Below are 26788 nucleotides of genomic sequence, written 5' to 3'. Positions count from 1 at the left end.
GTATTACAAAATTTGAAATCAAACACTCACTAATAAGATAAATTCAGCCCATCAATCAATTGAACTACTAAAATTCCAACTTAAACTAATAGAACTGGAACAACTCAATCATACGAAGTTCACAATTTGAATTACTATTAATGAATTTGAATGACCTTACAACTCCTTGGACCTTTTGCAGCCAGTCTTGCCCTATGGGTTAGCCATAACCTTAGATGACCCAAATGTCGAACTGTAGTTCACTTGGTAGATTTGGGCCTTTCAGACACTGTCCATTCGAGGATTTGCATGGATGTTTACAAGAATAGCCTTGAAAAGTGAGTGGTCTTAAATTATGATCCATGCTTGTGCTATGGACAAAACTTCAAGTTTAATAAATTTTAAGTTTTGAGCTTAAAGGATTACTCATGAGCAGGGACAAGTAGGGGTCAAAAGTTCAAGACCATCCATTTCCAAGGTCATTGAGTGTAACTTATTGGATTTGTACACTAGGGATATTTTGGCGCTGCTATAAAAATATTATCCCCAGTTGTAAAAGCATTGTAGCCAACTAGGCTTTTTAAGATTTATGAAAAAATTCTGGACTAAGATATTCTTAAGTGGTACCGTAGGGATCGATGTTACTTATGATCTGTGGTATACAAGTTATGACAAATTAGTAAGACTTCATGTTCTATTCAATTAGACTTATTCCACCTGACTTATCTCACAAACTCTGCTAAATTGTTATCATTACTAGTTTTTTCTCATGGTATCTTATATAAACTTATTTTCTTTTTTATTTTATGTACCTCTCCTTTATTTATTCAATTTCGCTTATGATACCCCTCTCCTTTATTTTTTCTTTTTGAATCATAATACCTCCATTTTACGATTTCAAGCTACGAAAGAAAGAAAAAAAATACATCTTAAAACGGTGACATACAAATCATAGCAAATTGGTAGGACTTCATCATATATTCAACATATATGTCCTATTTGATTACTCCCCAACCGTACTAGATCATCATAATTTTTCTATAACTCGGAGCGTAACTCGTAAACTTATCATTTCTTCTTTTTGTTACAACTAAAACTAGTAAACTTGCCTTTTCTTCCCCATTCTTAGAATTACTGGTTGACAAAATGCTATGCATAGATAAACATATTTGAGATATACCACAGACCAAAATAAGCTAAGTCGCCATCAGGAAACAAAATAACCATAAAAACAACTTTCAGCTTTTATAACTGTAAATTATGATAAAAGAGAATCCTATTTAAGGGGAGAATTGGTCAGAAGTTCTAATGAGGAACGTTGTTTACCCCGAAATTGGGAAACCAATTGAATTTGTACGCGGGTATAGGATATGTGCTTGGATCTTGATATATATATTTGATAGCGGAAAATAAGCGTGTGAGTATTTGGTAATAAAACGGCTAGTAACGGTGATTTGCTTAATTTGCTACGGACATGAACGTTTAGAAGCCATGTTGAATACTTAATGGAAGAAACACAACGTAAATGGAAACAAACGGCCTCGGCCGGATCAGATATTGAGAGAGAGATTGAATATATGAGCTCTTCTATTATAAATGTTCTTGGAAAGTAAAAGATGTCAACCCTTTCAAAGGAAGGGATGTGCTCTATTTATAGTGTGACCTCCATGGGTCTCATATGATGTGAACTAATAAAATAATAGCAACAAGGAAAACTCTGCACGGATTTGGTGGGATTAGACTGACGGCGCCGTCTGACACACGCATGGTGGGTAGTTGACCAGGACAGGACGTTACTGGCGCGTGACCCGCGTGCAACGGCCACACGGACCAACGGCTACAGTGCTGGAATACGGCGGTTACCATCGGGGCGAAGTCCTTTTAACAGAAAGACACCCAAGATTTTGTTATACCAGCTTTTGGTAACTTTGCGTTTCCAAAATGCTTGTACATATGAGAATTTTAATTCTTCCTTCCTTAGCCGTAGTAAATGAAAAAATGGGACACGATTCATTATGATCGTTTGGTCCTTACATCGGAGGCTATGGCCGGTGGCCGGGCCTTAGTTTTGCCGTAGCAAATGTTGAATGGGACACGATTCATTATGATCGTTTGGTCCTTACATTGGAGGCTATGGTCGGGCCTTAGTTTTGCCGTAGCAAATGTTGAATGGGACACGATTCATTATGATCGTTTGGTCCTTACATCGGAGGCTGTGGTCGGTGGCCGGGCCTTAGTTTTGTCGTAGCAAATGTTGAATGGGACACGATTCATTATGATCATTTGGCCCTTACACCGAAACCTAATGCAGAAGGTCCGGTCTTGATTTGTTGAGCTCCTTCGTTTTCCATTAACCGGGGTACACCTCGATGTGGGTATAAGTCCCCTAGTGCTTATCCGAGCTGCAAGATCAGGCGAGCGCTATCAAGCCCCCACTCGTAGGCCGTGGCCCCGAGTTCCCGGCCGTTTGTCCTTATTTTTGTTAAGCAACACGTTGTACTTGTTGCCTCATTAAAAACCTTGTCGAAAAACCCATTTTGGGACAAAACCGTAATAAGGAAAAAAGTGCAACACGCGTTTTCAGACCTAGATCCTAACTTTATCCGGTACTTGACTTCCTGCAAAAAGAAAAAGGTTAAACATGAGGTGTCCATACCTTAGCAGTAACATCCCTTCAAATGAGCCACGTTCCGGTTGTTGCACAATCGCTGCCCGTCCACGGATTCCAGCTGACACGATCCTTTGCCCGTTACCTCGGTTATCTTGTACGGTCTTTCCCAGTTCGGACCCAGTTTTCCTCCGTTGGGATTCTTGGTGCTCAAGGAATCTTTTCGAAGCACCAAGTCCCCAACTTAGAAATGTCAAAAATTGGCTCTCCGATTGTAGTACCTTTCCATTCTCTGCTTCTGGGTTGCAATGTGGACCAACGCGTTTTCGTGAAGTTCATCCGTGAGATCGAGTTTCACAGTCGTGGCCTCCTCGTTTGACTCCTCGGTGGTATACCTGAACCGGGGACTCGGCCCATTTATCACCCCCGCCCGGAGAAATGACTCGGGCCATCCCTTGATTTTTCCGACCTGAAGCTTGGTTTTCGAGAGTATGGCCGATACCTTTCCCTCGATGGTCCGGCCTCCGGTTCGTAATTCTTTCGTGATCTCTCTGAGCTTTTGTTCACTTTTACGGGCCTTGGGGGAAGCTCGAGTTGGTCATCCTCTATCCGAATTTTTGACTCGTATCGGTTATGGACATCCGCCCAGGTCACAGCCTCGTATTCCAGCAAGCTTTCCTTTAATTTGAATGAAGTCGTCGAGCTCTGAACATTGAGCCCCTTTGTGAAAGCTTGTGCGGCCCATTCATCCGGAACCGGGGGGAGCTCCATTCGTTCCCTTTGGAACCGGTTGACAAATTCACGCAATAGCTCCTTGTCTCTTTGGGCTATACGGAAAATATCCGCCTTTCGAACCTGCACCTTTTTGGCTCCGGTGTGTGCTTTTATGAAGGCATCGGCGAGCATTTCGAAAGAAGTGATTGAATGCTCGGGCAGATGATCGTACCAAGTCAATGCTCTTTTTGACAGAGTTTCCCCAAACTTTTTCAGCAACACGGATTCGATTTCATCATCTTCCATATCATTGCCTTTTATAGCACAGGCGTATGAGGTCACGTGTTCGTGAGGGTCCGTTGTGCCGTCATATTTTTGGATATCCGGCATTTTGAACCTCTTCGGGATCAATTTCGGAGTTGCACTCGGAGGAAAAGGCCTTTGGATGTACCTCTTTGAATCCGGCCCTTTCAAAATAGGCGGAGCCCCCGGGATTTGATCCACCCGAGAGTTGTATGTCTCCACCTTTTTTTCGGTCGAGTCCACCCGCTTCGCCAACATTTCGAGCATTCTCAGAACCTCGGTGGATGGACCAGCTCCGGAGCCATTGCTTTCAACCATCCGTGCCTCATCTCCTCTGGGTTCAGCAACACTCTTCGCCTTTTCCGGGGTCGTTTTATCTCTTCCGTTTTGCAGCTGGGCTATTGCGATTCCCTGTTCGGCAATCGCCGTTCTCTGTTCCTGCAACATTTCAAAAATTAAACGCAAGTCAATATTATCATTCGGGATATCCGGTTCTTTCCGGACTTGTGTCCAGGACAAAGTAATTGAATCATTAGTATTTAAAGGGTCAGTGGGGTTTGGCGATCCTCGTGGCCCGCTGCCTTCATTTTCGGCCACGATCTCGTTGTTGTTGACGTGACCAGATTGCCCACTGTTAGCCATTTGGTCCATTTTTTCAGAGACGGACAGTAGATGTTTCTGATTTTGATGGATAAGATAGAGATCAAGATCAAAGACCACTATTATCCTAGCCCCACGGTGGGCGCCAAACTGTTTACCCCGAAATTGGGAAACCAATTGAATTTGTACGCGGGTATAGGATATGTGCTTGGATCTTGATATATATATTTGATAGCGGAAAATAAGCGTGTGAGTATTTGGTAATAAAACGCCTAGTAACGGTGATTTGCTTAATTTGCTACGGACATGAACGTTTAGAAGCCATGTTGAATACTTAATGGAAGAAACACAACGTAAATGGAAACAAACGGCCTCGGCCGGATCAGATATTGAGAGAGAGATTGAATATATGAGCTCTTCTATTATAAATGTTCTTGGAAAGTAAAAGATGTCAACCTTTTCAAAGGAGGGGATGTGCTCTATTTATAGTGTGACCTCCATGGGTCTCATATGATGTGAACTAATAAAATAATAGCAACAAGGACAGCTCTGCACGAATTTGGTGGGATTAGACTGACGGTGTCGTCTGACACACGCATGGTGGGTAGTTGACCAGGACAGGACGTTACTGGCGCGTGACCCGCGTGCAACGGCCACACGGACCAACGACTACTCGGACCAACGGCCACACGGACCAACGACTACTCGGACCAATAGCCGTACGGACCAACGGCCACGAATGCTCGGGTCACCGTGCTTGGTCGTTCCAATGAGGAAGAAGGCAGATCAGTTGGTCCCCTCACTCCACCGGTTTGCCTCGCATCCGGTTTTTACCGTATACACACATCTCTTATGAATTCAAGCTTCAAATAAAAACTAAAAAAAAATTGACTTCTACATTTTAGTGCTGCAAACAGACGTTTTTCTAGAAATGTTAAAAAGCAAAATTAGAAGAAAAACGTGTCAAAGTTATAGTCCAACCGAAGTTAGAAATATAGCTTTATGGTTTACAATTCCTCCTTGGGAAAAGGGTCAAATATATCCCTCTGATTTAGTTTATTGGCTAACTTTGTTCTCCATTAACCAAAGTAATCAAATATACTCCTTTTTAGCCAAAATATTCACTTATATCTTTAAGTGGATGAAAATTCTCAATCAACCAAAATTACCCATGTAATTAAAAATACTCATGCCTCATATTATAACTCGCCCCGACCCACAAAAAATAATTTCCCCCACCCAAATATATCCTTTTTACGTTCTAAAACATTTCAAGTTATATAGTCAGTAAAGCAATGTAGCTACTAAGCAACTCTTAACTAAGATGAGAAATTGTAACTATTTAACTCCAACTTTCAGGTTGATCATATGCCAAAAGGGATAACACATGACTAATCGCACAACTTGACAACACAACTAGCATTTTAGTTGTAAGCCTGTTATCCGGTTTAGCCGGAATCAGACCCGGTTAGCAAACCAATCGGTTACCGGGTTCCGAACCGGTAAACACTAATGGTTACCGGTTAACCGGTTCCGGTTAGCCGATCGTTTTGGCTCTAACAGGATCGGAACCAGTAGCCTTTGTAAAAATCGGTAACCGGTTAGCCCAAAAAAGTATTTTTATTTATTTTCTTGCTTAATTACGTATTTTACACATAAATTAACGCTATAGTTTATTAGTTTATATATATATACACACACACTTATAGTAACATAACATAACATATATAAATATACTTAAGTTAAAAATATACAATCTTAAGTTTCTTAATACTTATAACTTAAGTATATTTATATATGTTATGTTATGTTATGTTACTATATCTATATATATATATATATATATATATATATATATATATATATATATATATATATTCATGATTATTAAGTTATGTTTATATATATATATATAGTACATTGTTAAGTTATGTTTGTATAACCGAGTATTATAAAATTCATGATTGTTTTTTTTCTAAGTATATAACTTTCTATATTATAACTTAAGTATATGTATATTATAAGTATGTTCTAAGTATATTGTAGGTATATATGTTTAAGTTATATGTATTACTTAAATTTTATATTTACTAATAACTCAGAGTATTATAAAATTCAAGATTGTATATTTATAAATATATATAGTTATAACTTTCTATTTTTTAATTTAAGTAGATGTATATTATAAGTATATTGTAGGTATTTTCTTAACTTAATATAAGTAAGAATATGAACACAAGTAAATAGAAGAAACCTTGATGAGCCATAATTTTTATTCATTAATGGATAACATTTATTTGCAAGTTGTACTTTTTTTTAACTTGCAAATAATACACGAGTTGTACAAGAATAAGATTACATTGTAAGCACCATTTCGCTAAGTTCTTCTATATTATATTCATCCATTGGGATATCTTCCATGTCTTCAAATTGGTCCGCTTCACTTGCTATTAAAAATTCAATCTCTTCCTCTTCGCTTTGCCTCGCCACTAGCCTTTTGAATGCAAACTAGTACTTGCAAGCTAAATCCAGATAAGAAGTATCTATGGTCTCCAATTTGTTGTCTTCCTTGGCTAAATGCACTTTCCGAGGCCACGGTTGATATTTGAACATTAAGTATATCCCGAGCCATTCTTGCAAGTACTGGATAATTCGCCTTGTATTTCTTCCACAATCCTAAGACGTCCACTTCGGGCATGGTCATTTGCACCAATGGTTGCGTCAAATAAAAGTTAAGAACATCAAAGTTTGCAGTAGTTTGAGCAGTAGAAGAAGACATTCTCCGAAAAACACCTAGACTCAATATGCCTTTTCCTTTATTTTGAGATGTAGAAGTACTAGGTGGTGGAGGTTTGGGATTAACACTTTCTTCCAACTTAGAATAATATTCAAAAACTTTTTTAAGCTCAATATCTATGACTCTCTCAGCCTCAAATTGTGATGGTTGCTCAGTGGTAATTTCTAAATATTCATAAATTTGTCTAACCAATTGAGTGGTATAAGAAATATTAAGACAAGGATTTAAAATAGAACCCAATATGAATAAAGTTGCTATGGGAAAATAATACTTCTTAAGTTTTTCCCTCATAGAATGAATGGCCGCTTGGTAACCCGATTTTTCCTTATACTCAAATAAAACTCTAGCTATTTCGGTCAAGTATGCTAAAATTCCGGTAACCGCGGGATAAAATTGTCTCGAAAAAACAAGAGTAGCATTATAAAATGTTCTAAAAGTTCTTTATATTCCAAAACATCTTCCCAATCGCTATCATATAACCACTCCGAAACCTCTTTATTTTGATTGTTATGAGTATTTTGTATGACAATCCTATATTCATATGCTTGTTGCAACATAATGTAAGTGTAGTTCAACCTAGTATCAACTTCAACTTGAATTTTCCTAGGTCTAAGACCAAGACTCTCACATTGATTTTTAAAATCTCTCATTTTAGCCTTACTTGAATTACAAAAAAGAAAAGCAACCGCATCTCTAACCTTTTGAATAGGATCATCAAATAAGAAAAGACCATCTTTAACAATCAAGTTTAAAATGTGATAACTACATCTTACATGAAAAATATCCGCTAGTGGAGGTTTTAATTCCCTTTTTATAAGGCCAACCGCTCTTGTGTTGTTAGTAGCATTATCTAAAGTAATATAAAGTGTTTTTTTGTAAATTTGAAAAAAAATCATAATAATTGTCATTCCATCCGCTAAAAATTTACCGTCATGACGACCCTTCCCTTCATCATATAAATAAGCTATAATTCTTTTTTGCATGACCCAATTATCATCTATCCAATGATATGTAATAGCAAAAAATTCTAACTTATTAAGACTAAGACCAATATCAGCGGTAAGGGAAACATTACAATTTAAAGAATTACGTGCATGACGCAAATAAAATCTATATTTTTTTTATATATAAATCAATAATATCCGCTTTACAAGTACTTCTAGGAATGCCCTCAAACATCGGATTATAACTACGTTGAATATAAGTAACAAAACCCGGCCTCGAGGGAAAGGAAAATGGTAAACAATCATAAGCTACCATTTTAGCTATGAAAATGGTAAACAATTATAAGCTACCATTTTAGCTATCTCTATACGGTCTTTCTTTTCGTTGTAACTAAAAGATTTTCTAGTATGTGCGTCTATTGTTCGTTGAGTACCCTCTACGGAACTCGCTCCCTCTACCCAAACGTCCGGATGTATAGTCATTAAATGAGTCCTGAGTGAACCCGTTCCCCCGGACTTACTGTTCCTACACTTGGATTGAAATGTTTTTTTACATAGATTACATGTGTCTATTTCTTTCTCCCTATAGAGTCATAAAATTTCAAACTTTAGAGGTTGGTGTACGAATTTTTGTCGCTTTTTGTTGTGTTTGTGATTCTTGTGCTTGTTGTGTATCACTATGTCCTATTGGATTTTCCGGTGATTGTGTTTCGCCATCGTCATCATCATCATCGACAATTTCATTATAGGTTGGGCCAAATCAGTGTTTTGATGCTTCATGATCTAAAATTGGATTATTTTGAGTAATGTCAACTTGACCTATCATACACGCTTCCGTTTCCGACACAAATGTTTCGTCCATATCCCCCCCCCCCCCTCCCTATCCCCAACTACTACTATCTCTTCTAACTCTCTTAGACATAATTAAATCGCAAGCAAATAAATTGCAACAAAATAAATAGCGAAAATTAAAAATAGAGTTGGAACAAAGGTACCAAAGTGCCGAAATAAATTTTGCTAAAACAAATGTTGAATTGAAGGCAGCTAGACTTGCAAATCCACCAACACTTTGTTTTTGTATAGTTGCAAAATATAAAATAGCTAATAATTAAGAATTTGAGTGAACTTAATTTTAAAGTAGCTAATAATTGAGAGAATTTGAATTTGAGAAGAGAAAATTGGTGTGGATGAAAACAAAATGGAGAGGAATTTATATAGGAGTGGGAAAGGGGTTAAAAATAAAAGTTTGGGGGGTTTTGGGGGGGGGGGGGGGATGAGCTTTTAGGCCGTTGCCAACGGCCAAAAATAAATTTGGACCGTTGAGCAACGGCCCAATAACAGTCAGATCCGCCTTTTAAAAAAAAAAAAAAAAAAATTACCGGTTAACTGGTCGGCTAACTGGCCAGTTCTGGTTAATTAAAAAAAAAACCTTAACCGGCCCGGTATACCAAGGTTTTCGCAACCGGTATACCGTGGCCGGTTCCGATGCCGATTTTATAGGTTCCGATTACCGGTTTTAACCGGCTCGAATAACAGGTTTAATCTGCTGTAGGTTATCAATTGAAAGCACTTTGCCCAAAATTTTGGGCTAATGCCTAATAGCAACCATCTATGTGTGAATAATTTAGTCAAACTCAAAAGTGTTTTAGAATGTAAAAGGGATATATTTGAATGGGGTGAAATTATTTTTTGTGGGTCGGGCCGAATTATAATATGAAGCATGAGTATTTTTAATTAAATGGGTAATTTTAATTGAATTGGGAATTTCCATCTACTGAAGGATATAAGTGAACACTTTGGCTAATAGAGAGGTATATTTGATCACTTTAACTAACGGAAGGCAAAATTTGCTAATAAACTAAAGTAGAGGGGTATATTTGACCCTTTTCCCTTCCTCCTTTGTAGAATTTTGTACCTGACGCTACAATTATTTATTGTTTTCCGGCATATAGTGTAGTCCCATACGATTTTCTTAGAGCCCGTTTGGATTGGCTTATAAGTTGGCTTATAAGCTGTTTTCAGCTTTTTTGAGTGTTTGACTGGCCAGCTTAAAGTCATTTTATGCTTAAAATAAGCTCAAAAAAATAATTGGACCCATTTAACTTAGTTTATCTAAAGCAGCTTATAGGCTGCAAATAGCTTTAAGCTATAAGCCAATCCAAACGGGCTCTTAGTCAATAGCTTATAGCTCCAAGACGCCTCTAGTAATTATTTCTTTATTTTAATTTACGTGTCACCTTTTTAAATTTATCCCACAATGTTAGTATATTTTAAAGTAATTTAATGTTGATTTTAAATCTTCTCTTAACGAAAATATTTATAACTATATAAATATTAATGACCATTTAGTAGGCGCTTGAATATGAATTAAGTATTCCAGATTTTTTTTTATAGTATTTAAAGTTAAACTTGAAAAATCATATTTAAAAATATTAACTAAAAGATCATCCTAAAGTGAAATCAAATATTCTTTCTGTCCCAATTAGTATGACACACTTTCTTTTTTAATCTATCTAAAAAAGAAGACCAACTTTTTATACTTAGAAATAATTTAATTTTATAATAGGATCATCAAATAAGGAAAGACCATCTTTAACAATCAAGTTTAAAATGTGACAACTACATCTTACATGAAAAATATCTGTTAGTGGAGGTTTTAATTCCCTTTTTATAAGGCCAACCGCTCTTGTGTTGTTAGTAGCATTATCTAAAGCAATACAGAGTGTTTTTTTGTAAATTTGAAAAAAATTCATAATAGTTGTCATTCCCTCCGCTAAAAATTTACCGTCATGACGACCCTTCCCTTCATCATATAAATAAGCTATAATTCTTTTTTTGCATGACCCAATTATCATCTATCCAATGACATATAATAGCAAAAAATTCTAACTTATTAAGACTAAGACCAATATCGGCGGTAAGGGAAACATTCTAATTTAAAGAATTAAATGCATGATGCAAATAAAATCTATATTTTTTTTTTATATAAATCAATAATATCCACTCTACAAGTACTTCTAGGAATACCCTCAAACATCGGATTATAACTTCGTTGAATATAAGTAACAAAACCCGGCCCCGAAGGAAAGGAAAATGGTAAACAATCATAAGCTACCATTATAGCTATCTCTATACGGCCTTTCTTTTAGTTGTAACTAAAAGATTTTCCGGTATGTGGGTCTATTGTTCGTTGAGTACCCCTTACAGAACCCGTTCCCTCTACCCAGACGTCCGGATGTATAGTTAATAAATGAGTCCTTAGTGAACCCGTTCCCCTAGACTTACTGTTCCTACACTTGAAATGTTTTTTTACATAAATTACATGTGACTATTTCTTTCTCCCTATCTCTAGTAAGAAAATTCCAAACTTTAGAGGTTGGCGTACGAATTTTGTCACCTTTTGTTGTGTTTGTGATTCTTGTGGTTGGTGTACTTGTTGTGTATCACTATCTCCTATCGGATTTTTCGATGATTGTGTTTCGTCATCATCATCATCAACAATTTCATTATAGGTTGGGCCAAATTGGTGTTCTAATGCTTCATGATCTAAAATTGGATTATTTTGAGTAATGTCAACTTGACCTATCATATACGCTTCCGTTTCCGGCACAAATGTTTCCTCCATATTTCTCCTCCCCCCTTACTACCGCCTCTTCTAACTCTCTTAGACATAACTAAATCGCAAGAAAATAAATTGCGAAAATTAAAAATAGAGTTGGAACGAAGGTACCAAATTGCCGAAATAAATTCTGCCAAAACAAATGTTGAATTGAAGGCGGCTAGACTTGCAAATCCACCAACACTTTGTTTTTGTATAGTTGCAAAATATAAAATAGCTAATAATTGAAAAGTTGAGTGAACTTGTAATTTTAAAGTAGATAATAATTGAGAAAATTTGAGATTTGAGAAGAGAAAATTGGCGTGGATGAAAATAAAATGGAGAACGATTTATATAGGAGTGGGAAAGGGGTTAAAGTGTTAAAAATAAAAGTTTGGGGGGTTAGGGGAGGCGCGGGGCGGGGGGGGGGGGGAGGGAGGGGGGCCAAAAATGAGTTTTTAGGCTGTTGCCAATGGCCAAAAATAAATTTGGACCATTGGGAAACGACCCAATAACGGTCAGACCCGCCCAGTTTTTTTTTTTTTTACCGATTTTCGATTCATTAAAATTAAGCCCGTAACCGGCCCGATATATGACGGTTTTCACAATCGCTAAATTGGTATACCAAGGCCTGTTCTCGATTTTACTGATTCCGGTTACCGGTTAACCGGTTTTAACCGGCTCGGATAACAGGTTTAATCTGCTGTGAGCTATTAATTGACAGCACTTTGCCCAAATTTTTGGGCTAATGCCTAATAGCTACCATCTATGTGTGATTCAGTCAAACTCAAAAGTGTTTTAGGATGTAAAAGGGATATATTTAAATAGGGTGAAATTATTTTTTATGGGTCGGACCGAGTTATAACATGAAGCATGGGTATTTTTAATTACATGGGTAATTTTAACTGAATTAAGTGTTCCAGATTTTTTTTATAGTATTTAAAGTTAAACTTGAAAAATGATATTTAAAAATATTAACTAAAAGATCATCCTAAAGTGAAATAAAATATTCTTTCTGTCCCAATTAGTATGACACACTTTCTTTTTTAATTTATCTAAAAAAAAGATCATCTTTTTATACTTAGAAACAATTTAATTTTAAAATTCTCTTTTCACCTTTAATGAGATTATTTACAGCCATACAAATATTTAAGACTTGTTTTGGATAACAAATTTAAAAAATATTCACTTATTTCTTAAATTTCGTATCTAGTCAAATGATGTCACATAAATTAAGATGGAGGGAGTATTATTTTAAAATCCAAACTGAGCCTTAGGTCATAAATTTAAAAAATAAATTAGAAATATAATTTGTGCCCAGCTATACACCATCAAATAAATAAATCAAGAAAGTAAAGTTCTAACTTACGTAGTTGCTAAAACAGGACGGTGAGTACTATGTTGTAGTAGTATTAACGGAGTAGTTCACTTGTATTGTATGTAACACGTTTTGTCCCTCTTTCACACACCATTTGCTTCCATGTTTTTCGGCTCAACTGAATCATCAACCTAAATGGTATTCGTCTTAATCATTCATCTATTTAAGAACGTGTTAGAGTAATCTTTTTCTTGCCCCATTATGTTGAATAGTTCCATTTTAGGTTAATTTTGTGTAATTTTAATCATTGAGGGAGCCTAGGGAACAAAGGGTTTTTGTGGGTGATGCTCTTTTGAGTTAATTTCGTGCTCTTGAGCTCCTCTAGGTCGTTAACCCTATAAAAGTATGTTTTTTTGTGTGTTCTTGAAGCCTATTTTTAAGACATTGTATAATATTAATCCACTTTCATTGTTGTTGATATGAATCAGATGATTTCTTCAAAGTGAATGATGGTTATTTAAGGATTTACTGCCCTTCTGAAGTGTAACTTGTTTGTGATCCACCCACATTTCTCTGATTTAGGTGCGCCACTTTATTATCCAATTCATAAGTAGATGTCTAGGTGCTCCTTTTTTTTTTTTTTTTGGATAAGCAAAGTGTTTTGTTCATTGGCTAATTGCCACTGATATAGTGCTGCTCGGAAGCTTTTGATTCTAATTTATGTTACACGGTGGACTGGAAGTATTTAAGTGTCAATTTTAAATGATTCACTTGAAGATGGTGCCTCAATTAGTAGAAGAACAAGCGTAGCACATTTTACAACCAAATTAAGGAAATTTTTAGGTGTTTTTTTGTGAATGGTTTCTCTGGAATCTTTGTGAAGAAATTTTCCAAAAATGTGTTTCTCTGGAATTTTCCAAAGCTATTTTTTGAGGATGTGATTCTATGGTGTTCTCCACTCACAAATCTTCCAAAACTAACTATCCAAACACATTTTCGTTTTTCATGGTTAAAAGAAAAGTTTTGTCAGAAAACTTCTTTCAAAAGTTATCCGAACAACTCTTATAAAATTCTGCAATGAAAACATTAGCAAATTGATGAAGATAGTAATAAGAGCATCTCTTTTCAAAACAACATTTGAAATGTTTGCATCTGGTGATGGATGAGTTTAATATGCTAATGAATTTTAACTCAGCATTTTCAGAAGGTACAACTTTGGTGGTGAAGGAATGAGCAGTTCTTTTGGTAAACACTAAACAGCTATGGTTTGAATGTTTATGCAAAGAAGATGTGCGCCTCCTGTTACTCTGTTGATGCTAAAAAATTCTGCTACTTGGTGACTTATTGTTACATTTGTGATTTGTCCCTTTTTTATGAATCAGGTGGACCGGCTAAAATCCTCAAAAAGAGCTTTATTCGGACCTCTGAGGCGTGCCGTCTTTTCTGATCTCATTACCAAAAATGAGTGTTATGGTAAGTTGTGTGATTCCTTTCACTGTGAACTGCACAATGTTTTTACATGCGCCACTTCATTTACTTCCTTTCATTGTTTTCACCTATATCTGCTTCTTTTCTACATTTTCTGATGATAATGTCCCTCTAGTTTTAAATTTATGTGTTATAGTTTTTGACTGAGTAAATTACTGTGTTTACTTTTTGAATGAAATTACTGTACTTTCTACCACAATTTTAGTGGTCGATATCAATCACTCAGCTCTGATTGCATGATGATGTTGTGCAATGGGAAAAATAAATGCAATAGCTAAATGGAGATAGGCAATACCAGCCAGCCTTAAACTCTGTGTTTGTGGATGAAATTCCCTTCAGAAGAGTTCGAATGGCCGTTCCCACCCCTTGCATTAACAATATATGAGTATTTGAATCAGGGACATAGCTCATAATTGCATAAATATTGGCCAGCATATCTATAACTGGTCTCTTAACACAAACTATAGTAGCATCAATTATTTCCTTTTTTTAAAAAAAAAATAAAAAATTGTTGCTCTGAGTGCTCTTATCTGAATTATGTTGTTCTTGGTTAGAAAACTCAGAGTGATGATCTCTATTTTTTGGGTTGTCATATTAACATATTTGCTTCTTGTAAGCACTCCTGGATGCAAGTACGTGTGTTATAAACTGAAAATACATGTTTTTCATTTGAATGAATGCCCGCTTCGTTGTTTCTATGCAGAAGCAACGTATACCATCCAACTTCCCTTGCAATGCAGAACTTGAGGTGGACAAGATCAGCAACTTACCAGCACAGATTGTCGACAAGATTTTGTCTCATTTGTCACTTAGGGATGCTGTGAGGACAAGTGTCTTGTCCAGTAAATGGAGATATAAATGGGTTACTCTTCCAAACCTTGTATTTGACAATCAATCTCTTTTGATCTCTTCCCAAGACCAAACCTTCATAAAAAATAAGATAGTAAACATTGTTGATCATGTTCTCTTACTTCATTCTGGTCCCATACACAAGTTCAAGCTTTCTCATCGGGATCTTCAAGGGGTGTGTGATATTGATAGATGGATTCTCTTTCTCTCAAGGGGTTCCATGAAGGAATTTATTCTTGAAATATGGAAAGGACATCGCTACAAACTCCATTCTTCTATATATCTTTGTCAAAAGTTGATCCACTTGGAGCTTTTTAATTGTCTTCTAAAACCTCCTCTCACGTTCAGTGGTTTTAAAAGCCTGCAAAGCCTCGATCTTCAGCACATCACCATGGAACAGGATGCATTTGAGCATCTCGTATCGAGCTGCCATTTACTTGAGCGGCTTACACTGATGAATTTTGAGGGGTTCTCTGATCTTAAAATCCATGCACCAAATCTCCTCTTCTTTGACGTTGGAGGCATCTTTGAAGACATCAATTTCATGAACACATTCAATCTTGCCATCGTTTCTATTGGGTTATATGTAAATCCTGGATTTGACAGAAATCTTTCTCTAGGCAGTGCTGGAAATTTGGTCAAGTTTTTTGCTCATTTGCCTCGTCTTCAAAGGCTCGAAGTACAGAGCTTCTTCTTGAAGGTATTCTTCCAGTAAAACTTTAGCATAAAAAGATGTTTCACAATCAAAAGTATGGAGCTGGATCTTTTATTTTCTGGTGTTTGGTTGTCTGACGTAATGCAATATCATAAGGGCCAACCGAATCATATAATACTACCACGTGAAAATGATTTGTGTCCTACAGTACAAATCGTATTTTATTATGAATCTCCAACTGTCACTGCCCATTAGTAGTCATTACTCCTTTTTTGAAACAATTGTAATCGCCCTTTGTTATCTACTACATTTTAAATACACCGTCATCATATCTTTGCACTACTTTCTACCACTGCCAATGGCTTCATTTTAAGTTCGCTGGAAAATCCTTAAGAATGTGTTTTCTCTTGAAAAGATTCCCTGCTGCTGTATAATATATCTTGTGCCCAACCTAACAGAGCTTTGCTTTTATTTTTATTTTTTTAACTACAATGTAAAATTAAGCTAATGGATGCCTTTTCCAAGTTCATCTCCCTGCTTTATTTATTGGATGCTTGAAATGGAGAAACTCAGTCAATCTTCGGGATAAATGTTTTACGTTGCATATTATGCTCATTACAAATGCATTACATTGTTATGCCCACAGTATCTGGCTGATGGTAAGGTACCAGGAAGACTACCTACGCCTTGTGACGAGCTTAGTTTTCTTTCGATACGCATAAATTTCAACCATTTGGATGAGTGTCTTGCAGCACTTTGCCTTCTCAGAAGTTCTCCCAACCTACAAGAGCTTGAGATGTTGGTGAGTTTCTGATATCACTTGTACTTAAATAGGACCAATCATAAACTGGCTTCAACATCCTTTACTGCATGGATAGTTGCAGCATGTATACTTCTTACAGCATCTGTTGAACTAAGTTCTGTTGCGGTTGTCTTTTTGTAGGCACGCACAGAAGAACAAAGTGCTTTGAGAACAGTTTCCGATGTTGTGGAAGAGAATTATCAGAATTGTATGTTTAATCAATTGCGGCATGTTAAGATTGCTGGTATATCTGGCCTTAAACAAGAGCTGAATTTCATCAATTTTCTGCTTGCAAATTCACCTATTCTTGAAAGGATGACAGTAAAGCCAGCTTCAGTTGATGGTGCATGGGAGATGCTAAAAGAGTTGCTTCGCTTCAAGAGAGCTTCGGTACAAGCTGAAATTATTTACCTTGACCCTTAATCGATAGCATGTCTTGGCTGGGGAGCCTAAGGCCTTGTAAGAATGTAAGATATAGGGGTGTCTACTATTGAATTTGACTATATTAGTTCAGCATCTCGTGTAGAAAGTAGAAACTGAGCTAGACTGTCTGATGAAACTGATGTTAAATGAAAGCACCAACGTGATCGGCGGAGGGATTGGAAACAGAAAGATGATCAAAATACTGAAATTTTTTTCTTCTGTTGGTCAGTGTTTGATCTCTGAAAACGTCCTCGTAGAAGTCATGAAGTTTCTGAACAATACAACTAGTTGTATATTTGTACTACTTCCGTAGATTGGGAGATGAGTTCAGAGAGCAACGGAGCTCTCTTGTTCTTCTCTGATGTTAAACCCCAATGCGTGTGTTGTGCTCATGTTGGAAGTGTTGTCAAACGTGTTATTATTGTCTTGAAGAAGGTAGTAGAATTATAGCGCCAAGCTTCTAAAATCTAACTTATTTTAAAAAGTACTTTTTTTTAAAAGTACTTTTCAAAAAAGCACTTTTAGTGAAAAACAGTTGGTGTTTGGCCAATTAATTAAAAAAGTACTTTTGAGCAGCAATTAGTGTTTGACCAAGCTTTTAAAAAGTGCTTCTATTTGTATTTTTCTCAAAAGTACTTTTCAAAAAAGTGTTTTTTGGCAAAAGCTGTTTTTTTTAGTTTCTGAAAAACTGCTTCTGCTACTTTCCAAAAGCACTTATTTTCTCTCAAAAGCTTGGCCAAACACCTCACTTTTTTTTAAATAAACACTTATAGAAAAAATAAGTACTTTTGGAGAAAAAATAAGCTTGGCCAAACAGGCTATTAACCTCTCTTATTATTGATCTCTTACATTCTTGTATCAGTAATTTTCGGTATCTTTGATGGTGATACGAAGTGAGAACCTTCTCTTTCTGAACATGTGCCCTCAGAATGCATTTCTTGAATAATGGAACGAGCATTTATTGAATAAAGGTTTACCAAATTAAAGTCTAGTATAACAAATTGACCATAACCAATGTTAACCATCGGCAACATACTAAAAGACATGTGAATTTAATACATAACTTAAAATTTGACGATATATTAACTTCAGTTAGGACTAAAACATTAGTGTGGCATTACTTTTTATTATGTCATTAAGGGCTTGTTTGGTATGATGGATAAGCAAAAATTCCTGGGATAAAAATATAGTGCCGTCTTTGTTTACCCCGAATTTGGTAAATCAATTGAATTTGTACGCGGGTATAGGATATGTGTTTGAATCTCGATATATTTGATGGATACAAGATTCGTATGGTTAAGATGTGAAGAAAACAACGATGCTTAGAGGACCACTGTGGATTTATACATCTACTAACATATAAGTATTATTTGTTTGAACAAGTAATAGAGATGAATACAATGATTCCGGACCAAAATCTAATATTGAGAGAGAGATTTGTATGTATCTTCTAGTACAAAAATGTTGTTGATCTCAGGGAGCCAGCCCCTACAAAGGAGAGGGATGTGCTCTATTTATAGTGTGACCTCCGTGAGTCTCATATGATGTGAGCTAATAAAATAATACCAACAAGGACAGCTCTGCACGGATTGGTGGGATTAGACTGACGGCGCCGTCTGACACACGCATAGTTGGTAGCCGACCATGATGTGACACCACTGATGCGCTTCAGCAACGGTCATAACGGACCAACGGATACACGGGCAAACGGCTGTCCGGATCAACGGTGATGAACCCTCAGGAAGAGTCCCCGAACCATCGGTGGCATAGAGACCGGGCCAAAACGTACTAACGGCCAGGATTTCCCGGACTAACGGCCACGATTTCTCGGACCAACGGCCACAATCAGTTCGGACCAACAGCCACGATCAATTCGGCTATGGAGGAACCGGACCAGATGACGATATTCCCTCTTTTCCTTCGATCTCTGGTCTTACCAGTTCTAACATATGTCCGATTTTTACCGTATACAGATAGCCCCACACTTCCCGGATCTCCGATCTATCGGAGTAACGGGGAGTGGATAACTTCCGAAACAGGTGGCCCTGTCAGCTCGTCGTTACCTTCTTATTTCTTTGTTTTGAATGTTTGCCATTATTTTGGTCATGATCGTTGGTCCGTTTTAGGACAGGTCGACTTATAGTCGTTAATTCACCGTGCCCGTGGGACTTATCCGATGCTTCATAAGTTCAGATGCCTCCGAATTACGATAGGCATTTTCTTCAGGGTCGGTATTTTTTCAACCTTGGCAAAGTTTTTGATGTAGCAGTCCCCGTTTTGGGGGAATTTGCCGAGCTTTGGCTTGGGTCATTGTGACCTTGTCGCCTTTGTCGAATTTCGGGCACAATCCTCGATATAGAGTATGTGAGTGGGGCAGTGCCGGAATACGGCGGTTACCATCGGGGCGAAGTCCTTTTAACAGAAAAACACTCAAGATTTTGTTATACCAGCTTTTGCGTTTGCAAAATGTTTGTACATATGAGAATTTTAATTCCTTCTGCTTTGTTGTAGTAAATGAAAAATGGGACACGATTCATTATGATCGTTTGGTCCTTACATCGGAGGCTGTGGTCGGTGGCCGGGCCTTAGTTTTGCCGTAGCAAATGTTGAATGGGACACGATTCATTATGATCGTTTGGTCCTTACGTCGAAGGCTATGGCCGGTGGCCGGGCCTTTGTTTTGCCGTAGCAAATGTTGAATGGGACACGATTCATTATGATCGTTTGGTCCGGTCTTGACTTGTTGAGCCCCTCCGTTTTCCACTAACCGGGGTAAACCTCGATGTGGGTATAAGTCCCCTAGTATTTATCCGAGCTGCGAGGTCGGGTGAGTGCTATCAAGCCCCCACTTCGGAGGGTGTGACCTCGAGTTTCCGGGTGCTGGTCCCTTATCTTTGTTGAGTAACACGTTGTACTCGTTGCCTCATTAAAAACCTAGTCGGAAAATCCATTTTGGGACAAAACCGTACTAAGGAAAAGAGTGCAACACGTGTTTTCAGACCTAGATTCTAACTTTATCCGGTACTTGACTTCCTGCAAAAAAAGAAAGAGGTCAATAGAAAAACACGAGGAGTCCATACCTTAGTCCGACCTGAAGCTTGGTTTCTCCGGATGAGAATATGGCCGGTACCTCTCCCTCGACGATCTGGCCTCCGGTTCGTAATTCTTCCTTGGTCTCTCCAGACTTTTGTTCATATTTACGGGCCCCGGGGGAAGCTCGAGTTGGTCATCCTCCACCCGAATCTTCGACTCGTACCGGTTATGGACATCTGCCCATGTCACGGCCTCGTATTCCACCAAGCTTTCCTTTAATTTGAACGAAGCCGTCGAGCTCCGAACATTGAGCCCCTTTGTGAAAGCTTGTGCAGCCCATTCCTCCGGAACCGGGGGAAGCTCCATTCGTTCCCTTTGGAACCGACTGACAAATTCACGCAGTAACTCATCATTTCTTTGGGCAATACGGAAAATATCCGCCTTCCGAGCCTTCACCTTTTTGGCTCCGGCGTGTGCTTTTATGAAGGCATCGGCGAGCGTTTCGAAAGAAGTGATTGAATGCTCGGGCAGATGATCGTACCAAGTCAATGCTCCTTTTGCCAGAGTTTCCCCGATTTTTTTCAGCAACACGGATTCGATTTCATCCTCTTCCATATCATTGCCTTTTATAGCACAGGTATATGAGGTCACGTGTTCGCAAGGGTCCGTTGTGCCGTCATATTTTTGGATTTCCGGCATTTTGAACCTCTTCGGGATCAATTTCGGGGCCGCACTCGGAGGAAAAAAGGCCTTTGAATGTACCTTTTCGAGTTTGGCCCTTTTAGCAAAGGTAGAGCCCCCGGTATTTGATCCACCCGGGAGTTATACGTCTCGACCCTCTTTTCGGTCGAGTCTACCCGTTTTGCCAAAGTTTCGAGCATCTTTAGAACCTCGGTGGAGGAACCGGCTCCGGAACCGTTACTCTCGACCATCCGTGGCTCGTTTCTTCCGATTTCGACAACACCCTTCGTCTTCCCCGGGGTTGCTTCATCTCCTCCGTTTTGCAACCGGGCTATTGCGATTCCCTGTTCAGCAATCGCCGCTCTCTGTTCCTGCAACATTTCAAAAATTAAACGCAAGTCAATATTATCATTCGGGGTATCCGGTTCTTTCCGGACTTGTGTCCCGGACAAAGTAATCGAATTGTTAGTATTTAAAGGGTCAGTGGGGTTTGGCAATCCTCGCGGCCCGCTGCTTTCATTTTCGGCCACGATCTCGTTGTTGTTGACGTGACCAGATTGCCCACTGTTAGCCATTTGGTCCGTTTCTTCCGAGACGGACAACAGATGTTTCCGATTTTGATGGGTAAGATAGAGATCAAGATCAAAGACCACTATTATCCTAGCCCCACGGTGGACGCCAAACTGTTTACCCCGAATTTGGTAAATCAATTGAATTTGTACGCGGGTATAGGATATGTGTTTGAATCTCGATATATTTGATGGATACAAGATTCGTATGGTTAAGATGTGAAGAAAACGACGATGCTTAGAGGACCACTGTGGATTTATACATCTACTAACATATAAGTATTATTTGTTTGAACAAGTAATAGAGATGAACACAATGACTCCGGACCAAAATCTAATATTGAGAGAGAGATTTGTATGTATCTTCTAGTACAAAAATGTTGTTGATCTCAGGGAGCCAGCCCCTACAAAGGAGAGGGATGTGCTCTATTTATAGTGTGACCTCCATGGGTCTCATATGATGTGAGCTAATAAAATAATACCAACAAGGACAGCTCTGCACGGATTGGTGGGATTAGACTGACGGCGCCGTCTGACACACGCATAGTTGGTAGCCGACCATGATGTGACACCACTGATGCGCTTCAGCAACGGTCATAACGGACCAACGGATACACGGGCAAACGGCTGTCCGGATCAACGGTGATGAACCCTCAGGAAGAGTCCCCGAACCATCGGTGGCATAGAGACCGGGCCAAAACGTACTAACGGCCAGGATTTCCCGGACTAACGGCCACGATTTCTCGGACCAACGGCCACAATCAGTTCGGACCAACGGCCACGATCAATTCGGCTATGGAGGAACCGGACCAGATGACGATATTCCCTCTTTTCCTTCGATCTCTGGTCTTACCAGTTCTAACATATGTCCGATTTTTACCGTATACAGTCTTATCCCACGTTTGGTTGTATTAAAAACTCAAAATAACTAATTTCGGAATTAGTTATCCTGGGATTAGAGTGTTTTTTTATTTCACATTGAGAGTGAAATAACAATCCCGAGATTAGTTATCCCGGGATAACTTGTTTTCTAACCAAACGAGCCCTAAGTCTACAAAGTTCGTCTACACTGGCATAAAGTTGTTGTAAGCATAGAGTAATAGCATCCCATTTTACTGTTATTTTACAAATCATATCTAATTTATTATGTATCACGAATATATGTAATCTTATTCACATTTTATTATTTATAAAATAACATACAAATTGTAGCTAGTAATTTCATCATTTGATTTTCAGTATTAAACACATACACAGTTTGGTACATTGTACTGTTTTTTTTCCCCCCCAAAATCAAATAAAACCAATCTTTCTCATAGATTCCTTCTGGACTCTTTTTAAAAAATAAAATAAAAATTGCCTTGGCGAGATTTGGGAATTAACCTTGGCTACGTTATTCCTTTGAACCAAACAGGCCTTTACCCATCCTCTCCTCTACATTATCCACTACTCTCCACTTAGATAGATAGAGTTTCAAAAATGGCGATTTCCATGGCTTCCCTCACCTCATCCTTTGCATCTCTCTCATTCTCTTCTCAAATATCTCAAAAACCCTTTACCTTATCCCTCACACATTCAAAGCAGCAATTGTCATTATCTTCCAAAATACCTTCACTCGTAGTATCAGCTTCCGTAGCGGAAGCACCAGAAGAATTGGAAACTCGAGAGGATTTACTGAAGCTGGTGAAAAGTAGACTTCCAGGGGGTTTTGCTGCACAGCCAATTCATGGAACTGGGAGACGTAAAAGTGCAAGTGCTCGTGTTGTCCTTCAGGAAGGTTCTGGTAAAATCATCATCAACTATCGTGATGCCAAGGTAACCTACTCCACTCTCACCTTCTTACTCTATGCTTTGCTTAATATAAATTCATTCATAATACGGGTTAAACAAGTACTCCTTCCGTCCCGATTAATGTGACACCGTTTGACTTGGCACAAAGTTTTAAGAAAGAAAGTAGAAAGACTTTTTGAAGTTTGTGGTCTAAAACAAACCTTTAGACTCGTGATGCCAAAGTCTCTACCTTCATAAAAGAAGTAATTTTAGTATGCCTTCATTTGAAATTGATTATTCAGATTAACAAGTATAATGCAGAAAGTGGGAATACAATGTTCTTGTATCCATTAACTCCTAGGTCAATTAAGGATAAAATGTTGGAACCTCGTAACTCGTAAGGTAATGGACTTGATAGAGAAATTCATAGGACCTGAATAGGATAGGAGAATTGATAAGGGAAATATAGAATTAGGGCTAGTTATAACATTGTTTGCTAGAATTTTGTGTTGAATAAGTGTGAGATTTGGGCACCCAAGGGTGTGGCTTTGTTTTAAATGAAGTGGGTTGAGTTATCCGGTGCCCGTGCTGGTGGGAGGTAGCAGGTACTTAGCGTAATTAGTCGAGGTGCACACGAGCTGGCTCGGACACCACGGTTATAAAAAGAAGAAGTGTGAGTCTGAAGAACCTAATGTACCTTAATTGACCGGAAAAGGCAACATATATCCGGGATAAAAAATAGTTGTCTTTGGAATTTGTATCTGGTGTAAATGCAGTGCCATGGAAAATATGGAGCAATATATGAACTTTCTAGAAGAGATAGGAGATTTGTAGTTTTGGCGTGGCATCGGTGGTAGTCGGACTTTTGTATCCTGTACCATCTTGGTACTTTTTTTGTTTTAATAAAATATTGCCGTATCAAAAAAAAAAAAAAAAAAAAAATTAACCGACAAAGTGTTTAACATTCGATGAAATGTACCCATTAGAGCAGAATGCTTGCTGAAGATTAGCCGATCCCAACTAGTTTTCCATTGAAGCTATTCTGTATTTATGGGGGAATTATCTGTCATTAGAAAGAAAAAACTATTGCAGATGATAATTTGGAGAAGTTTTCTAGTGGTCTCAAACATCTGCATTATGTTCAGTTTCATACATGAAGCAGGCAGCCATTGGTTTACATGGATTGATCATGATTCTCAGGTGTCTTATTTAGAAGTTGCTGAAGTGGTCACTTTAAATCAATGCAGATAGAAGGATTTTGGAACGCACATGGTACTTCATAATGTTCTATGAGAAGAAATGGATATATTGAGGGACAACTCTCTTTGAGTTTCCTGGGAAATGCGTGCATAAACTAGTTTTCCGGACCATTCGTGCATATAACAGAAGCATGAGAAGAACACAACTTCTCCGTTTCAAATTACATCAATAAAAGCATGGCCGAAGTTGAATAATCAAATTAGATAAGTAGGACGTGCTAAGCTAACATTAAGTTGTGCTTTGTTATATGAGGCTTAACATTTGTCATGATTTGCAGGAGTATCTTCAAGGAAATCCATTGTGGATTCAATATGTTAAAACTCCATTGGCCACTTTAGGATATGAGGCTAGCTATGATATTTTTGTCAAGGTGGAAGGCGGTGGTCTTTCTGGGCAGGCTCAAGCAATCTCCCTTGGTATTGCTCGTGCACTCCTAAAGGTTAGTGAGAGCCATAGAAAACCATTGAGAGGGGAGGGTCTGCTAACTAGAGATGCCAGAGTTGTGGAGCGGAAGAAAGTTGGTCTCAAGAAGGCTCGCAAGCGTCCACAATTTTCCAAGCGTTGAGGTTACATTCCAAATATATATATATTTTTTTTTCCCTTTTTCTTTGTGTGCTATTCCACTGAAGAACACATGTGCAAGAGCTTCTAATGCATTTTACCCACGTTTACTTTGCTATCCCTTTCTAGGTTGGTACTTACGCATTGTGGCTGCATTTGGTAGAAAGGTATGTAAAATGATCCTACTTCATTGCTGTAGAGAGTTAGAGATAGATTAAAAAAAAGATTGACGATGAGCATTAACATAGGTGTCAGCCAGAGATGATGTTAAATTTTTGCAGATGTGATTGTTTCTTAAGAGGATTTCTTGTTATTTATTCGTAATTGATTGATCACCATGAAAATCCTGGACATTATGGATTCCTCAACGCACTTCTGTTATTCCTTTGCAAATACATGAACGATGTAAACCATGATTTGTGTTTGTAATACTTTTTCTACTTTTGGTTTGCAGATTTGCTGGTTTATTGACCCAGATTGTGGAAAGAACGTATCAGTGATCTGATTTGACTGTTGAAGATCAGGAACTGTTTCAGATTTATCACTCAAATGCTTTTTGTAAATTTTGTATCAGTCCGGACTCAGAATTACAATTTGTTCTGTTGAAGGTATTATTGGGTTTAGTTTCTTGTAACTGGTCTATGTCACAATTCACATGGTAAACATACACTGGGACGGTTTAATATAATTCTGGAGATTTTTGTTCAATGGTCGACCTGGAATTAGAATGAATATTGAGCATTCAAATAGTCGATTATAAATAGCTACGGATTGAGGTGTAGTAGTTAATTAACCTCTCTTGTCTTAGTTATACAAAATTCAAAGGTTGGAGGAAAAAAAAAAAGAAAAAAAAGAAGAAGAAATAAACTAGCCTATTTCTGTCTTAGTTATACCAAAACTAAATGGTGGAGACAAAAGTTAAGTGTAATGATAATGATATATACACACTTTGACTATCTATCATACTATCTTGTAATTCAAACGGGAAATACGCCAAACTTTTCCCCGTATATAATTACAGGTATAAATGTATGAGTTTAGAAAATGATGTTGATTTTGATTGGAGTGTGTTTTCACTTTTCATAAGGTAAATATTCGTTAAAACAGTGTAACGTTGAAATAGAAAATTATGTAGTGCTTGCGATCAATTCATAGTGGCGGGCGATAAAACAATATTTATCACTATGTACACTTTTTTGTTTAAACTTTAAAGTTGATTTTAGGTTGATGCGCATTAAAGTTAATTGCCATTTGAACAATTGGTGGAAATAGTAAAAAGTGTTAGTATCATTTCAAATGCTTAAACACTAGTAGATACTCCCCCATTTCCATCTTTGTAGTATCTACAACATTAGTACTTTTTCCTTTTATTTTGACCCTTGAATCTTTTATTTTTTTGTGTGTGTGTTTTCGGTAAGTTTCTTTAAAACCTTCAGCTGCTTATAAAGTATAAACCGTGTTTCTTTCTCCAGTATCACAAACCGTGTTACTTACCTTCCATTTGGTGATAGTTTGTGTCAAAAAAGGGAATCCTTCGTCCCACTCGTTAACAACAATCTTAAATAGCAGTGTTTGTTAATTGAGTCATCTAACCCACATAACAAAGGTGAATGCTTTTAGTCCAAAATCCAATTACATTTTGGCCGCAATTTAGGGAAAAATGTAGTGAGTGCTACTCTCTACAAATTTGAGAAAATTACCAAAAGAAGTTGAGAAGACAAGGTTCCACCTCAGTAGTTTTTACTTCCCAGACTTTCAAGTCACCACAATAACAACAACATTAATATACTAATAAAAATGATAAAAGAATTCTCAATCACAATAAAATTAAATCCA

The 26788-nt window shown here is 37.7% G+C and overlaps 2 protein-coding genes across 12 annotated transcripts; both read left to right on the top strand.

Moving 5' to 3' along the window:
• Nucleotides 1-12905: 12905 nt before the first annotated feature.
• On the top strand, nt 12906-17512 carry LOC132627951 (F-box/FBD/LRR-repeat protein At1g13570-like). Of its 11 annotated transcripts, none has more exons than XM_060343587.1 (7): nt 12906-13059; nt 13350-13443; nt 14066-14151; nt 14244-14334; nt 15053-15898; nt 16500-16655; nt 16797-17512. In XM_060343587.1, the coding sequence occupies exons 4-7, from the start codon at nt 14323-14325 to the stop codon at nt 17076-17078; spliced, it is 1296 nt and encodes a 431-aa protein (XP_060199570.1). In that variant the 5' UTR covers nt 12906-13059; nt 13350-13443; nt 14066-14151; nt 14244-14322; the 3' UTR covers nt 17079-17512. The 11 variants fall into 11 exon arrangements, with proteins under 11 accessions (XP_060199570.1, XP_060199565.1, XP_060199574.1 ...); XM_060343582.1 differs by having other exon boundaries at nt 14057-14151; XM_060343585.1 differs by lacking the exon at nt 12906-13059 and adding an exon at nt 13077-13264 and having other exon boundaries at nt 14057-14151.
• Nucleotides 17513-22742: 5230 nt separating this feature from the next.
• On the top strand, nt 22743-25660 carry LOC132627949 (small ribosomal subunit protein uS9c). Its single transcript, XM_060343581.1, has 4 exons — nt 22743-23176; nt 24669-24957; nt 25082-25119; nt 25407-25660. The coding sequence occupies exons 1-2, from the start codon at nt 22841-22843 to the stop codon at nt 24954-24956; spliced, it is 624 nt and encodes a 207-aa protein (XP_060199564.1). The 5' UTR covers nt 22743-22840; the 3' UTR covers nt 24957; nt 25082-25119; nt 25407-25660.
• Nucleotides 25661-26788: the final 1128 nt, after the last annotated feature.

This window comes from Lycium barbarum, chromosome 2, assembly GCF_019175385.1.
Source record: "Lycium barbarum isolate Lr01 chromosome 2, ASM1917538v2, whole genome shotgun sequence".
Classification (NCBI taxonomy): Eukaryota; Viridiplantae; Streptophyta; class Magnoliopsida; order Solanales; family Solanaceae; genus Lycium; species Lycium barbarum.
Note: the sequence above shows the minus strand (reverse complement) of the source record. Positions and strands in the feature narration are given on the sequence as shown.